The sequence below is a fragment of the Leptidea sinapis genome, chromosome 5 (assembly GCF_905404315.1).
Source record: "Leptidea sinapis chromosome 5, ilLepSina1.1, whole genome shotgun sequence".
In the NCBI taxonomy this organism is placed as follows: Eukaryota; Metazoa; Arthropoda; class Insecta; order Lepidoptera; family Pieridae; genus Leptidea; species Leptidea sinapis.
This window is the reverse complement of record NC_066269.1, coordinates 10,183,802-10,200,820: the sequence shown is the minus strand read 5'-3', so window position 1 is coordinate 10,200,820 and position 17,019 is coordinate 10,183,802. Positions and strand designations below refer to the sequence as shown.

General features: G+C 34.3%; 1 protein-coding gene across 1 annotated transcript in view; it reads right to left on the bottom strand.

Annotated features, from left to right (window-relative positions):
• Positions 1 to 14,081, bottom strand: part of LOC126964421 (putative fatty acyl-CoA reductase CG5065) — a 43,172-nt gene extending 29,091 nt beyond the window's left edge. The window contains exons 1-6 of the mRNA XM_050807520.1: positions 13,957 to 14,081; positions 11,260 to 11,357; positions 8,729 to 8,859; positions 5,617 to 5,704; positions 2,048 to 2,120; positions 1,621 to 1,711 (exon numbers count right to left, since the gene is read on the bottom strand). Of these exons, the coding sequence (XP_050663477.1) occupies positions 1,621 to 1,711; positions 2,048 to 2,120; positions 5,617 to 5,704; positions 8,729 to 8,859; positions 11,260 to 11,350 (474 nt within the window). The 5' untranslated portion in view covers positions 11,351 to 11,357; positions 13,957 to 14,081. The remainder of the gene's footprint in view (positions 1 to 1,620; positions 1,712 to 2,047; positions 2,121 to 5,616; positions 5,705 to 8,728; positions 8,860 to 11,259; positions 11,358 to 13,956) is intronic.
• Between the last annotated feature and the right edge of the window lie 2,938 nt (positions 14,082 to 17,019).

Here is a 17,019-nt window from a genome sequence, read left to right as displayed (position 1 = left end):
TGGTGAATAAGGTGGTTGCTCGATGGTATTTGTTGAGTTTTCGGTTAAAATTAGTTCTCAGTTATGTCCTTGTGCAAAGGCGCATTATCGTGGTGCAAAATCCTTTGTTTCAACAAAACTAGATTAATTCTTTGACATTTTACATTACACAACTGGAAAGAGACTGACCCCTATGTCACGGGCTATCCTAACTTGGGGGTCGAGGGTAATTTTAAGCAAAATTGTATTTTCATTTTGCAACAAATAAAGATTTATTTATTCATAAAGTATAAAATAAAATTAAAAACTATGTTACTTAAATAACACAGTTGTTAAAATTATCCAAATTTAAACGAAATTATATTGTCTTTTTATACTCTTATTTGGTGATTTATCTTTTTTCTTTTACGTTACGTTAATTTGATTATTTCCACTAAAACACCGCAAATATCAGAAAGAAGTTTATGGTCTGTATGAATTTAACTGTTGTTTTCTTTCTTGAATGCTTTGTATGTGTCTGTGATACTAAAAGCACGAAAAAAATAATCTTAGCATATAGGATATACATCGAGACTTCTGACATTACCATTAATTTTGCAGGTATTTCAAGGAACTTTCTTCCACGTACTACAAAGCTGTGGAATGAGCTTCCTTGTGCGGTGTTTTCGGGACGATACGACATGGGTACCTTGGTGGCTTATTCTCTCTTTAATCTCTTCATTAACTATATGGGCAGCCATGGAATGTAAATGGCAGTATAATTTTCTTTAGTGTAGTTATAATTAATTTTTACTCTTAATATCCATATTATACTTTTCTTGTAAAGAGAGCTTAAACTGACAGCTTATTCTATACTAAATTGTGCATGGTGAGCGCTGGTTACCAAGTCACCTATTGCTTCTTTTGAAATTAACTTCAATAGCAAGAGGTTAGTATAAAAATAAATAATATTCGCGGATTTTTTTTTTCAAACAATTTGTGAAGTGAAATCTTTAGTCGCATTGGGCACTTATTGGTAGGGGAAAATCTTATGGGTTCGCGTCACCGTCATGCGATAAATAAATAATAAAAAAAAAACATACACAGTGTGTCCCGGAATGTAGTAAAACACTTCAGGAGTAGTAATTATTAACTATTTTATCGACGAAAGTGAAAATACCCCATATAGGGGTAATTCTAAAACCATACCACCAGTCTGCAGCTACTTTTATTTTTATCTTAGCAAAATCCACCTTAAGTTGACAACAACGGCGGATTAAGTTTTGCGTCTTGTAAGGGCACAATGTTATCTTATAGGCAAAGGTGTAGAGTAACTAATAGTATAAATAAAGCCGGCAAATAACTGTTTTTTTTGTGATTGCCGAAGGGAGAAACTTAATTTTGTACAGAATCTTAGCACATCAACTTTACGTTTTCGTTAAAACTTACGTTTCAAAGACCTGACCTTGGCCTGACTCGATACATAATTGTACAAAATCGGCTCGATAGAATATAATTCCAAAGATTGGTCTTAAAAGAATCATAAAATGGTTTTTTTCATTATTTTATTGACGTATGGGTCTGCAATTAAAAACATGAAATTAAAATATTCATGCCTTAACCGCTGCCGACATATATTTTACGTTATTTTGGTGAACTTACCTCAAGATTGCTCATTTCCTCAGCCATTTGAACCATTTCTCTGGTGCCCCTTAGATTCATTTTAGCGGAGGAATCTAGTTTATCGTCAAATCTGTAAAGTAGAAGGTATAAATCAAGAACCTTTTAAAATTAGAAGATTAAAATATCTCGGGCAGTTTTCCAAGCAGCTGTTTGACTTGATCCCTGCAGTCAAAAGCTAAATTATTATCCCCACCATCTGGATGTGTGGCATTCTGGAAGAAAGTGCGATCTTCAAATACCATCAAACTATCGTATGAGCTTCCTTGTTGAGCTGTGTTTTCAGTTCAATACAACATACTTATCTTAAGTACTTTCAAAATGAAGCGCGTAGACCCTCCTAGAAGTACGAAGAAAAAGAAGAAGAAGGAAGAAATAAAAAAAAATTTGAAAAGAATATAATACTGACCTTACACTAGCGGCAACATGGAAGACAATATTCACACGATTGATAAGCAAAGATCTATCTTCTTCTGAAATACCTGAAATAAAAAGTGTAAAGTTTGCGTTTGACATGCTAAAGGGCTTGCTACAATGGCATATAATGGTGCGTACAGATTGGTGAAACGTAACGTGAAATTTATCATGCAATGAGACAATTCACCGTACACATTGCTGCAATGTATCATGAAGGAAACACGCTTTGTGCTGTGTTTTTAAAGTGATAGTTAGATATTAAAGTAATATCACTTCTAGAATTAATACACTCTCGCGAGAGGTAGTGGGTTCGAGTCCGGCATCGTTCATAAAATTCTGTTTTCAAATTTTATTTGAACAGGCTTTGTAACAATTTCTCATAGTTTGAACGTCTTGTGCTTACAAAATGTGCATTTCACGCGCACGTTAGGACGCCTCACTTCTAGGATTAATACACTCTCGCCAGAGGTCGTGGGTTTGAGTCCTGCATCGTTCATAAAATTTTATTTGAACACGCTTTATAACAATTTCTCATAGTTTGAACGTCTTGTGCGCGCAAAATGTGCATTTCATGCGCACGCTATGATCATTACAAGCTGCGCACGGAGTGACCCGTTAATCGTTATATCTCGGTTTTTCGAACGAATAAAAAAGGGCGCGTTCGCGGCTGAATGGCGGAAACTTACGTACCCGAGAGTTTCATAGTGAATGCGCGGTGTAAGCGCGCTATGCGTCCACGCTTGCAGCGAACATGCAATGAAAGGTAGTATGATATATTTTACGTTACGTTTCACCAGTGTGTACGCACCTTAATAGCTCATCTTATTTCGGTACGGACAGCAGAAGAGTCCTTGTAGTAAAAATAATTGTAAGTTTGTTCGGAACATATCTTGCAACTGAATATTGATTATGTGTGCCTAAATGGTCATTATTAGGAGCTAAGATCTGATGTACTTTATATATAAATTATAATTACCAGTTCTATTTTGAGTAAAAGAAAACTTATAGAACAAAAAAAATTACCGATTTAAAAAAAAATTGGGTTGCACTATCGGTGGCGGCAGAAGTGAAAACTTGAACATTAACGCTATGCAATAATAATGGATTTATAATGAATATTTTGGAATGGTTAGGGAATAATTTCGTACGAATTGCTTTATACAAGTGAAACTAAATGGGTATACTATGCTTTGAACCAGACATTCCTTAGGTCATCTCTAATGACTATGTGAAGTCAGAAATGAATTAGCATTATATTTTAATACAATATTTAAAGTGCTAAGTTTTCGCAAAAACTATGATTACCTCAACCCTAATCAGCTGTTTTTTTGAACTCTCTTTGACCTAAAATAGATGAAAAACGTAGATGTGACATAATATCAGATAATAGTAAAATGCCTACTATTCATTACAGCTATGAAGCACTTTGTGTTCTCATTTTGCCATGAAGACAAAGTTATTTTGTATGTGCATTTGCTTTAGCTGATATTGAAAATACTTCTAAATTTGTATTTACTATAGTTATGTATTACCCAATAAAGATAGTTAATTCTAATCTAATAATTATGAAACTATGTTATGTTAGTATTTACTCTGATTTCCGCGAGTGTTACACATTTAAATAAAACACTTTTAAAAGATAAAAACTAGTGTAATTGTAACTGTGTTTTTACATTTTGTGTTTATTTAAATATGTTAGGTTGAAAAGATCGGCCTGTCTGCCTTAATACTCTTTGAATTGTGCTTTGAAACACGATATTTACTGCTCTGTGTGTGTGTAAATGTCTATTCTAAAGGCACCCTACAAACTGCACCATTTTTATTTCAAGATTTGTTTATTATGTTCGAAATTAAAAGAGTTCACATTTTTGATAAGTTATTACGTAAGCACTTCAATGTAGAATTATTTGAAGTTTTCTTCAAGTTACATTGAAAATAATTCCAATTTTGTAATTTTAGATTATGGGTACCACAACGTTATCTTTTTCTGCCGTGAAGCAAAAATGTGTAAGCATTATTATGGTTTGGTCTGAATGGCACTGTAGCTGTTGTTATTACTGGGCAAATGAGACTTGACATTTAAATTCAAAAATGTTTTATCCAATATAGATAATTCTAATAGGCTCCTATTAAGAAATTGTTCTTCACGGTTTTTTTTTTGTCAAATATGGATATCTTTGACCATCCTCGTATTAATAATAGGTACTCCATTCCCGGACCGGGTTTTCTACCCGTATGGAATGGGGCAGTTATTGAGTTTTTCGTAGTAAATTTCTCACTAGCAGCCCATAGTTCAGAAATGTAGATGCTCACCCCCTATTACGTGGGAATTAAACATTGTGAAACGTGGGTGGAAAAAATACACCTCTAACCCTTCATGAATACAGATGTGAAACTGTGCAATGTTATGTAAATTCTTATTTTGTTTATTTGTTTCGCAATAACAGGAAGTAAAAACTGAATGAATAAATACACAGACACAAGCCACATTTCATGTAGTGTGCATACTCCTTAATCATAGATTATTGTTTATGTTTAAGTTCATAGGTAGGTGACCTCATTCTGTTTATAAACAAAGGCTCCGCCTAAAACTGGCAGTCTCTTTAAAAGTTATGGTTGTCTAAGAAAAGAAATTGAAAAATAATATTTTTATTTCGTAGGGAAGTTCTTTTCTTATTTTTTATTTATTTATTAAAACTTAAACATCACCATACTATTGCATATGACCCAAATAACGTACCATTGAAGGAATGTTATACCCTTTCTGGTTCACGTTGTATATCAGTATAAAAGTTAAATTATAACTTCAAATATTGCTTAACAATATTGACACACAGGGATAAATACTTGGAGTTTTTTTTGTTTCGCTTTGGCAAAGAATTTACTTTTTACATGCGTAAAAATTACACCTTATATTGTAGTAATGAAAACACCAAAAGCCAATCGTACGACGTTAAATTGTACTGCCATGAAGTCTAACAACTAAGAAAACCAGAATGTCACAGTGACCCATGGACACTTACCTTTTTTTTATGAAATAAGGGACGAGATGAGCAGGGCGTTCAGTTTATGGTAATTGATACGCCCTATCCATTTCAATGCAGTGCCGCTCCGGATTCTTGAAAAACCCAAATTTCTTAGCGGCACTACAATTACGCTTGTCACCTTGAGACGTAAGATGTTTACACATTACTGCTTCACGACAGAAATAGGCGCCGTTGTATTACCCATAATCTACGCGGCTTCCTGTGCAAAGGAGCCTCCCACTGGTGAACTACTACGTACTTACCATGGATAATACATTATAATATAATTACCTCCTCTCCTTTTTGACCAAGAGGGAACAACTAAATACTCAAACTAAAGCACCCTTAACAATAAACCTTACGCGGGCGTCCTTTTCGTCGTTTTGGAACGAACGGCTCCGGACACTCACCCTGATTAGCATGATAAGGTTGCAGATCTAACACTTGATACCCCCAATTTGTTTTTTAATAATTTAAAAAAAAGCTTGAAACACAGCCTACTAAGCTCTAGAATTATAAAATCTAACACACTTACCTAATCCTATTTCGCTTACGTCACCGCCAATGAAAAATACTTTCGACTCAAAAACTCCTGGTCTCTCCTTCTTGAGACGAGTAAAGCACTGAAAAATTATTAAAAACTGAATACTAAGCTTATCTGAAAGCAAGCCATTTGTCCTGCATAATCCTACATAAATAATATGCCAGATATTTCTGGTATTGAATTAGGTGTTATTTTGCGAAAATCCACAATTATTATCCAAATGAACGAGGCTCTCCAAACTTTGGAACGAGGGATCCTGTTCTCGCTCTCGTTCGAGAGTTCGGGTCAACATCTACTAATGAATCAGAAACAGGCGAAAACGATTTGGCTTAAGATAAATCTTAGCGGAATTGCCACTCAAGATATCTCATTTAATTCTACTATTATGCGTCTTATTATCAGTCAAAAGTCTCAATTTAAGATGATATTTCGATTACGATAACCTGACAATTGACTAGGATTTTATTTAATTTATTTTATAGAGAGTTCTTTACGCGATTGAGTGTTGGTGTTTGGTGCTATATCGGCATCAAAAATAATTTTATATTATCAATACATATCTATACATTTGTCGATATATATCAGTTATTAACTTCATGCAATCCTAGTCCACTTGTGAGTGCATTGCTGTCAAAACTAGTCGGAGATATGGATGCCTTGAAGAAGGAGAATGCTGAAATTCAAAAATCTAACCAAGATAAAATAAACGAAGAAATGAAGGAATCTATTTCATTTATGAATATTCAATTTGAACTCCCAAAAATGAAGTTGAGTATTTGAAAAAAGAGTGGCAACAACAACAGATATAATACAATTACAGAACTAGAGCGTAAACTTCTAGATACTGATCACAAATCTCGCTCGTCTTGTATCGATATACGTACTTGAACAAGAAAGTGTTAGTAAGCTTAATAATCTCTTATGTTATGTATTAGTCAAGCAGTCTGATTACCTATTTCCCCAAGTGACCTTCGTGATGTGTACCGCCTTCCTGCAAAAACATCCACTACGCGACCTATTATTGTGGAATTTTCCACAGTACTAAGAAAACAGCAGTTGCTATCCTTTGTACGAATATTCAATAAAAAAAAATTGGCTAATGATAAATTAAACACTAAGCTTATTGGCCTCCCCGGGAATCAGAAACTATGTACACAGAGAAGAAAAAATACCATCAAGAACTAAAAAACTTTATCTCCAAGCCAGAGAATTTCGTAAGAAGAACAAATACGCTTTCTGTTGGTGCTCTAATGGCAATATTTTCCTCCGGAAACAAGAAGGAGATAAACAAATCATAATTAGTTCAGAGCAGTGTCTAGTAGATTTGCAGAAAAAGATATTACTTATGACTTTTGTTAATTAAATTGCAAACGGACACTTTTAATTTTAAATCGAGTATTTTCAGTATTATTAATGTTAAATTTCTACTTTGTAATAATAATTCACACATGCACTACACACACAATATAACATATATCCCACAACTTAATCTACTGACATTTAAAACACACAATGTATTTTAGGTAAGGTAAAAAGTCAATATCATTTTATACAAATAAGTTACATGTGTATAACTATTAACTACACTCCAACTACTCTTACAGACATCACACAACAAAAGCACTCTCATATTCATGTTTATATCATATACTAAAATGGCCACACATAGAACATCAGTGTCTTATGACTACTATTCATAATTAACTCTCTATGGATAGTTTAAATAATCTGCACGAATTAGATGAGATACAAACTGCAACCTCAATTAAATATGATATTCAAGATCTATCTAAAAATGTAAGTCGTTCCCACAATAACTTATATATTATTACTCAAAACATTAGAAGTATATACAAGAACATTGATGACATCCAGATAACGTTGTCGCAACTTAGCTTTGAAGTTGATAGTCTAATCCTAGCTGAAAACCTACTAAATTTACCTAAACCAATCCCTCTTGTGACTAAATATACTTCCTATCATACAGTTAGACTACTTAATCAAAATGATGGAGTGGTGGTTTATGTAAAAAGTAACCTACAGGTCCAAATACTAGAATTAGCTCTTTGTGAAGCAACTGGACTTCAGATTGTGACCTCTAATTATACTTTACTTGGAATATATCGATCCCCATCCTACAACAAAGATGATTAATTTATTTCTTCCCTCAATTCATGTCTTGAATCTATCACGCATCACAGAAATATATTTATTCTATGCGACATAAATATTGACCTTATAGTTACTCAGACTAAAAAAGCCCATGAACGTAGGAAAAGGCTTGAATATTTAAATGTACTATCTTTTCATGGTCTCTTACCGGGCCATACTACATCCACGAGAGAGAATAGCTGCATCGATCATGTCATTCTCAAACTAGAAAAGAACGAAAGTAAAGCTTATGTAGCTGTTCTAAATACTACAGTAACAGACCACAACATGGTGGTGTTGACTATATCGACCACATATAAAAAAGAGTCATCACGCAAGATTAAAACTACTATTGATTTTAACAAAGCATATAGCACCCTTATATCCACTGACGTTACTAAATTAAATATATTTAATGACCCTAATTTATTATTTCTTTAACAGAAATGATCAAATCTGCTATCCAAGTAAACACTAAACTCTCAGTGATATAGCACACTAAAAGAATATTGAAGCCATGGATAACACCTGGAGTTTTGCGTTGCATTAAGCTTCGAAACAAAATGCAAATTAAACAGTGATTACACCTGCAGAGTCTTATTCTAAAATTAACCGTTTTTTCTACATGTATGTGAATATATATACGGTACATAAACCAAAAAAAAGCATTATTTACAATTTTTGTCTGTCTGTCTGTTTGTTCCGGCTAATCTCTGAAATGGCTGCACAGATTTTTACGGGACTTTTATTGGCAGGTAGCTGATGTAATAAGGAGTAACTTAGGCTACGTTTATATTAGTAAAATCTTTTACTTAAGAAAAATAAAGTAATGTTGCAATGTTCAAGAAACGGTCTAACTCTAAAAATAATTCATGTGGCAAAACAACGTTTCTGGGTCAGCTAGTATTATATAAATTTTGGGAATACAATTGCTATAAATTATGTAACTTACTAGGCTCTCGTATAAAACTTTTAATCTTTCATCAGGGTTCACACCTTTCTTTTTTCGAAGCAGCAGATATATTCTATCCAATTCAGTACAAGAATATAGAAGCTTCTCGATCAAAACTTTTCCCATAAAACCTGCAAGCAAATCATAAATTTTTGTTATGATGAAATTCATAAAATTTTCCAATGATTTTGAAGTTCGTCGTTTTTCTTATGTCTTTTTTTCTTTGGGATGGGGGGGGGGGGTTAAGGCCCACCAAAGCGATGAGAGGAGATGTATTTTGATTACCAATCAGATTTCGCTTCGATGAAAATGGATCAAGCGGAGAGGAGAGGAGATGTCTCATTTGTCTATAGAATTTTGTGGCGCGTCGAGCTGACAGCTTCGTAACTTGTCCCATCCCCTCTCCCTTTTGGTGGATACCGGACCCAAAGCGTTTAATCCGGTACTGAAACTAAAAAGGTTTTCCCAGACTTAGGAAGCAATCTATTGTCAATTCGATCGAATAGTTGACAGCTCGGATAAGGCTAACTATAGGCCTATTGCAATCATCTCTCCGCTCTTCAAAATTATGGAGAGCACAGTTAACTGCCAGCTCTAGGTATACCCGAGAGTCACCAGTTGATCAAAATTGCAGCTTTCGCCATAGTCTGGCAGTTAGTCTGGATATAGCAAAAGGCTTCGATCGTATGTGGGACAAGACGCTTCTCTATTCAAAATTCCTTCATTTGGGCTTCCCATGAGTATATGCAGGCAGATTAAGTTCCACACGGGGCACAGCATACAGGTCGTTGTCGACGGATATTGCACGAACCTGAAGCTGGTGTGCGCCAAAATTCTCCAAGCTCCTACACAGTATAACGATATCATATCAATATAACGCATATTTGGCGTTGCGAAGAGACGCGTCGCGTCGTTATGTGTCATTTATCAAGGGAAGTATTTTGAATAGTTGTTTGGCCTGTGTCCGGGTACTGAAATCCACCTTAACACGATACGCCACAAACACGAATATTATCCTCACCCTCAGGATGTGTGGAATTCCTCTACAATGCGGTTTTCAAGGAACTATCAGGCACGTAAAACAAATGATGAAGTGTCCTTACTTGGTGTTTCCAGGACGATCCGTCGTGAGGACCTTAAAAAATTCATATACCAACCTCAAAGGCTGGCAACACCCCTCGATTCCTCTGGAGTTGCAGGTGAATGTGTTCGGTGGTGATCACTTAACATGACCCATATGTTCATTTGCCCTCTTCATCCAACAAAATACCTTATTAAATTAAAATTGTATTCGTTTTAAGTAATAAATACAATTTTTTCATTGTAAGTGATTCAAAAATATTCAAAGTTGACTTTGCATTATAATGTACATGACCTTCGCGAAAATATGCACGGCTACAATACAACGTAGCTATTACATTTTATGAGACTTTTGAGACAACTTTTAAAACGCCATTATCGGTCGTGAACTCCACGAATTATTTTCCGGAGTGTTAGGGTAGAGTGTCAAATCAAATCAAAATCACTTTATTCATGTAGGTCACGGAAATGACACTTATGAATGTCAAAAAAAAAATTTTTCTTATTGAATCTACCGCTACTTCGTAAGCGGTTGAGCTAATGAGAAGAAGTAGCAAGAAACTCATTGCCACTCTTTTATATCAAGATTTACATTTCCATCGATTTACATATCATTTCAATTTCAATATAATATGTAAAATGATGCAACAAACATACTCAAACGTCAAATAGTCAATGCCTTACACGAGTAAGTCAAAAAAGTAAATGTTAAGACAAATACTATTGAGTACAGTAGCTGCATACTTCACACACATCATAAATAAATTAAGATATTCTGAGAGCATTTTGTAAGCGATTATATATATATATATATATATATACATACATAATAACTTTTAAGAATCTGAAACCGAGTCTCCGGCAACAGGATCACCCTGCCACCATAAGCAGCGCCCGTTCACGAGCATGACGCATGAGCCAGCCATCGCCTCCCTCAACCATATTTTAGGGAAGATGACGACCCGTCCCATGTCGCCGCCACAAGCAGTGACATTTAAGCGAGCATGACGAAACGTGAAAGCGTGTTGTAGGGTAAATCATACCATGTCCATAAAATTTTAATGGACACTGTAAATTTTACGATGATTAATGTAGATATTCACATTGTTTCTTAGTTCCATTATCTAATTTTAAGGAAGCTATTCAACCCATTGCCATTGCGAGTCTCAAGGCTGGATGAGAAAGGAGGGGGGTTTGCCGAAGGCCCACCACCTAGCTGGAAAATCGGAAAACGCCTCTCTCGGATCTCCCTCCTGTGTATTCATGTGAGCGTATGAGAAACAGTGCAGTGAAAATATGATGTAAATTTAAAGAAGATTTAGCCATGGGATAAAGCGAAGATGTGAAGTCAGGGAAGAATGTTAAGACGGTGGCAAGTGGAAGTCTGTGAACTTTGCCTGCCCTCTGAGAAACATGCGTGATTGTATCTCGGTGTAGGTGCAGATACGTACCAGTGCCACCAGTAATAAATATGGTTTTCCCTTTATAATATTCCTTGATTGCGGGCACATCACGAAAATCGCGATCTTCAAGGAACGTCATCTTGTACCTGGAACCATTTACAGAGAAGGATTAACTGGTAGACTTGGGTCAGACCGAGGTCGTTGTCGGGGCAGGAATAATGCACCAGGACCCGACAAAGTTGGCAATGAAATGTTAACTATCCAGTAAAAAGTTATTAATTTCAATCTAATAAATAAAATTCTCGTGTCATGGTGTTAAACATTGAACTCCTCCTAAACGGCTTGACCGATTCTCATGAAATTTTGAGTGCATATTGGGTAGGTCTGAGAATCGGACAACATCTATTTTTCATCCCCCTAAATGTTAAGGGAATGTTAAAATTTGTTTGATTATGAGTCAGCATTAAAAAAATACATACAACTTCAAATTTTCACCCATATACGATCAACAGTTACTTCTTCTATATTAAATGGCAATTATACTCAGCTAGCCATACACAATAAAACGATAGGATTACACATACCTATTTATATTATAGCAAAAATTGAGCTATTTTTATAATAATAAATTAAGATGATATACTAGGTACAGTTTTAGGTAAAGAAGTCAACCCGAATGTCGTCAGAAGAGGTAAGAGTCACGCGATAGAAAGAGAGGCAACTTCTAGGTGAATAAAAATGTAGGTTAGTAGCGCTGTGCGATCTGAATTACACCTTAATGTATGACCACAAGAGTCCCTATTTCTTTAATTGATTTTGCGGAGTGAGACTTCCGTACTTGTACAATTATAATATATTCTTTGGTATTGCCGTCATTTTTCAAACCGCATAAGTTCCTGCATAAGTTCCTCAATAGTTTTTGATGCCAGGGCACGAAGTATAAAGTATATTGTAATATATGTATGTACAATGGACATATAAGCCACAGTCATCCCATAAGGTATAAGCACTTATAACATTGCTTTATCCTTTCTATTCAGATTGTGATTATAATTTACGGCTTGGCGATACAATAGCGATAGATATTACATAAACACACGGGTAGAACTACTTAACCGCAATCATAAAAAATATTAAAAAATAAAATATATAATTCACATAAATAAATCAATTTTCCATAATATCAGTTCGGAACAACCTGTAAGAAATCTAGTAGCCGCGCGCTAGCGTAGTCACTGGTGCTACTTCGAGCCGTCTTATGCGACCACATAAGGGTGATTAAAATTTTGTTTCACATTATATTTTTATAATTTGTTTGTTTGAAAATGTTAAAATTTCAATTATTTACTTTATACTTAAGAATTATTTTTTTACGATTAAAGTTATATAGATAGCTCTACCCGTGTCTTCATTAACCGACTTCAAAAAGGAGGTGGTTCTCAATTCGATCGGTATTTTTTTTATTTATGTGCACCGATTACTCTGAGATTTATGATCCGATTTACGATTCGATTTCTTTAGATCGATGCGAAATTTTTACATGGTTTGGCCGAGTATTTTTCAGTTTATGGACATTTTTTCTGGAAATTTTTGTCTACGTGGATGATATAATTGTTTTCGTGTACGGTTTTTTTAGGAGTTTTCATTCAGGTTGATTGTATATTACTATTATTATTACCTGACACTAAAAATATAAATATAAACAAAAACTACGTTTAAAAATACGGACTTCAAAACATGAAAAGTATCAAATAAGTAAAAATGTAATTTAATACACCTCTTATGCAAACCTTCCCCTTTAATATTAATAATAAAATACTATTATTTATATGTGCTCAGTCTATGCATTAGTTATTAAATACAATTATCTTTAAGGCGACGTCACCAAATGGCCCAACGGAAGACCAGCGCTGGTTTTCAAACCAGCAAATATGCTGAGTTGGGACCACTTTGTGACGTATAGAAAATAATATTTCTCAATTTTGTTATATGTTTTTTTGTACGTCGTCATGAATAAACTTTTTTCTTTCTTTCTCTCTATATATTGATAGCTTTGAAGTCGGTGCCAAGCCAAAAATAGGTAACCTAACCTAACCTACACTCGCCACGCGTGGCCAGACAACCTTAATAATCACAGTAAGTAAGCTGTTTATAATATTAAGTTTTATTTTGTTTAGGACTTGGCACCGACTTAAAACCTATCAATATGTATGTAGTACATATAAATAATAGTATTTTATTAATATTAAGGGTAAAGATTTGCGTAAGAGGTGTATTAAATTTTATGTTTAGTTATTTCTTACCAGTGGGAGGCTCCTTTTCACAGGATGTCGGCTAGGTTATGGGTACCACAGCGGCGCCTATTTCTGCCGTGAAGCAGTAATGTGTAAACATTACTGTGTTTCGGTCTGAAGGGCGTCATAGCTAGTGAAATTACTGGGCAAATGAGACTTAACATCTTATGTCTCAAGGTGACGAGCGCAATTGCTGTGCCGCTCAGAAATTTTTGGGTTTTTCAAGAATCCTGAGTGGCACTACAATGTAATGGGCAGTGCGTATCAATTTCCATCAGCTGAACGTCATGCTCGACTCGTCCCTTTTTTCATAAAAAAAAAAATGATACTTTTCAGTTTTTGAAGTCGGTTTTTTAAACGTAGTTTTTTTATTTAAATTCGGCATATAAACTTCAAAAATCTACGGTTACATATAATTTTATGGTTATGCTCTTGCATAATTTATATTTACCAAATTCGAATCCAAATCCGGGCACTCACAACGGAAACCTTCAGTAAACTAACATGCGGCAGTACAATATAATTAACATATCATTTACGAAACAATAATATGTTAACATTAAATCCGAATTGTCATGTGGCGGTTAATTATTGTGCGCACTTGTTATGCCGGATATACATTCGCGGTGCGAACTGCGAATATGTAACGTTTAATTGTCTTCCGTTCGCGATTCGCGGCATTTTTTAAGTTATATTTGTTTTGGCGCGTCAGAGAAATAATATCTAATAATACATATTAACCATAGATTATTTATAAGTCTAGATAGAGCATGTTGCTGTTTGGCAACGCATGTAGCAATTCATATATAGATAAAGGGTATGTTCCGATATGCACTGCGAGCACTGCAGTGCTATCACTGTAGAAAAATTCGTTCCATTATGGACTGCCAGTATATTGCCTCAGTACCTCAGGGATATATATGACGTCATAAATCGCCGCCATATTCTACTGTGAGCACTGGCGTTTTCGAGGTAAGGTACTCGCAGTACTTTGATCACGTGATCAGTCAAAACCACTAGAGTGCTAACGTTTTATAAACAATACCTACAGTTTAATCCCAAATAATTTTAATTTGACAGTACTCCAACAACAGTTTTCTAGTTAATGAATAATATAAATAAGTATAGAAAATTATTTTTTTTTTAGTTGTACATAAAATTTGTTAATATACCAGAAATAAAAGAAATAATGTTATTACATTATTTCTTTTATTTTTTTTTAGATAATAATGTAATAATTTTTAATTAACGATGTAAATAAATTATACATACCGACAATAAACCTCACATCTATAAATGCACTCAAAACAGTTTATTCAAATCAGTTTTATCACTAATATTCAATATATATATATATATATTGATTTAATAAAAACACCAAAATAATATTTATTTATTCACACTGTTTAATTGTAGTGTTACGAAACACGTGTTCTATATATAAAAATACTAGAATATCAACTTGAACATAGATATCGATTTTCATGCCACCTAGAACTAACTTCACGATGTAGAATTCAGGTGTCGGTGTGCGCGCGCATTGTAAAAATTGACTCTCATCATTTTTCTCCATCGCGCCAAAAGAAGTATAACTTCAAAAATTCATTCAAATGAATGCCGCGTCAAAAAATGTGGCTGACCAATATAACTGGCTTTAAAGGAACGGCTTCACAGTATACAAAATTGACGTCACACTGTACAGTGGTCGCAGTGCATATCGGAACATATCCATAAAATATTTATTGTTCACCCTCCTCGTCGTTCTCGTAGTGTTATTGTTAGTTTATAAAATATTCACTCTGTATAAAATGCAATAATATTTTTAGTGTTAGTATTGAGGGTAATCGCAAAGTAATGACTTTGACTTAGACTTAGACTAATGAGTCTGTTATGTTGTTCATATGTCTTAGCACCTAAATGCTTATGCGTTTGTTTTGTTTTTTTTTGTTTTACATAATTATTATTTCAATGTAGTTTTCAGTTGTTTCTATTTTCTTATATAATATGTATTACACTTTAAATTTAAATAATATCATGTGTTCCGACGACCTTTTGTACACAGTAAAACTCGAATAAGTTTTTGTACGTACAAAAATTTTGATAATATGTTTATGTGATTTGTTAGTAATAAATAAATAAATGACAACATGCCAAGTTCTTTACTTAAGTGTACATGACAAGCTACGACTTACACACGCCATACGTCAGTCACTTTGTCTTAGTGTGCGAACGTTGCTGAAAATAGAGGTTAACGGTTCGCCGCATTTTTCGACTTGTTCACAGCTGTCACAGTCTATCTGGACATATAAATTATCTAAGATATAAACACCCATAACTCAGAAACAAACCTCAAAAACAGTAGGCAGGGTCACTAAACACTGGGTCATATATTTCCATATGGGTCGTCATATTCCCTGACCTGTGTCAGTATTGGTCCCGCAACAAAGGAATTTGAAACAAATTCACAGAATTTTAGTGAAAAAAGCGTTATAACGTTGCGAATTTAGCGGGATTTGTTTTTGAAGCGGATAGTTGCGATTCACGAGCAAGTGTAGAGCCGGCTTAACAGACCAACCAAGGTATTGTAAATACTAACTACTAATACTTTAGTAGAGTTTTAGCATCGTAATTGATTCATGTAATAGTTTTTGGAGCGCTTTTATATTGTAAATATAGATTTTAAGATACATTATTTCAACTATTTTATATGAAGCACTGTGTTCATGCCAAATGCCAATGACAGCGCTTTAGTTCTGTTTATACAAAGTTAATCATAACATTAATGCACTATATTATTGTTAACATCCAAAACATGATCTAAGAGATCGTAATTATTCTAAACTTAGATAATTTATGCGTCTAGATAGAGCCTCTTGCTATACAACCGTTGAAAACAGGCCAGGTTTATTACATTAGTGTGCGTGACAAGCTACGGTCGTACAATAGCGATTTGTATGTCACTATGTGATAGTGTGCGTGTTTGCTCAAATAGAGGTTAACTGTAAATGCTTGGTTTTAGTGACATTGTAATGTCGCGGGTACACTATAGCGATATTTTAATAAATCTAGGTATAACACGAATGAAATTATTAGCAGTGTCAAAAGTCGAGAGTTCTCATTAGACAAATTATTTTCATACGCGATTTGGAAAACAATAAAAAGCATAAAAGGCATTTATTTTCTCAAAATTGATTCCTTTAGAATACTTTTAGATGTCATTTCTAATAACTACTACATACTACTACTACTACTACCGCTTCGGAAACAAATTGCGCTCTGAAAGAGAAGAAGCGGCGCAAAAAACTCTCCCAGCATTCTTTTTTTGCGCTCGTTTCTATAAAAATATACAATATTGTACAGTCATTTCTATCGCTATAAAATAATCACAATCTAGTCCCAGGCTGTCCGATCATTTAGATATTCAGCAGTGGAGTAATAGGATTTACGAGAGCCAATTTTTTATAAAACATTTAAATTTATTCATAGATAATCCCTGAACAGTGGCGGGGACTTT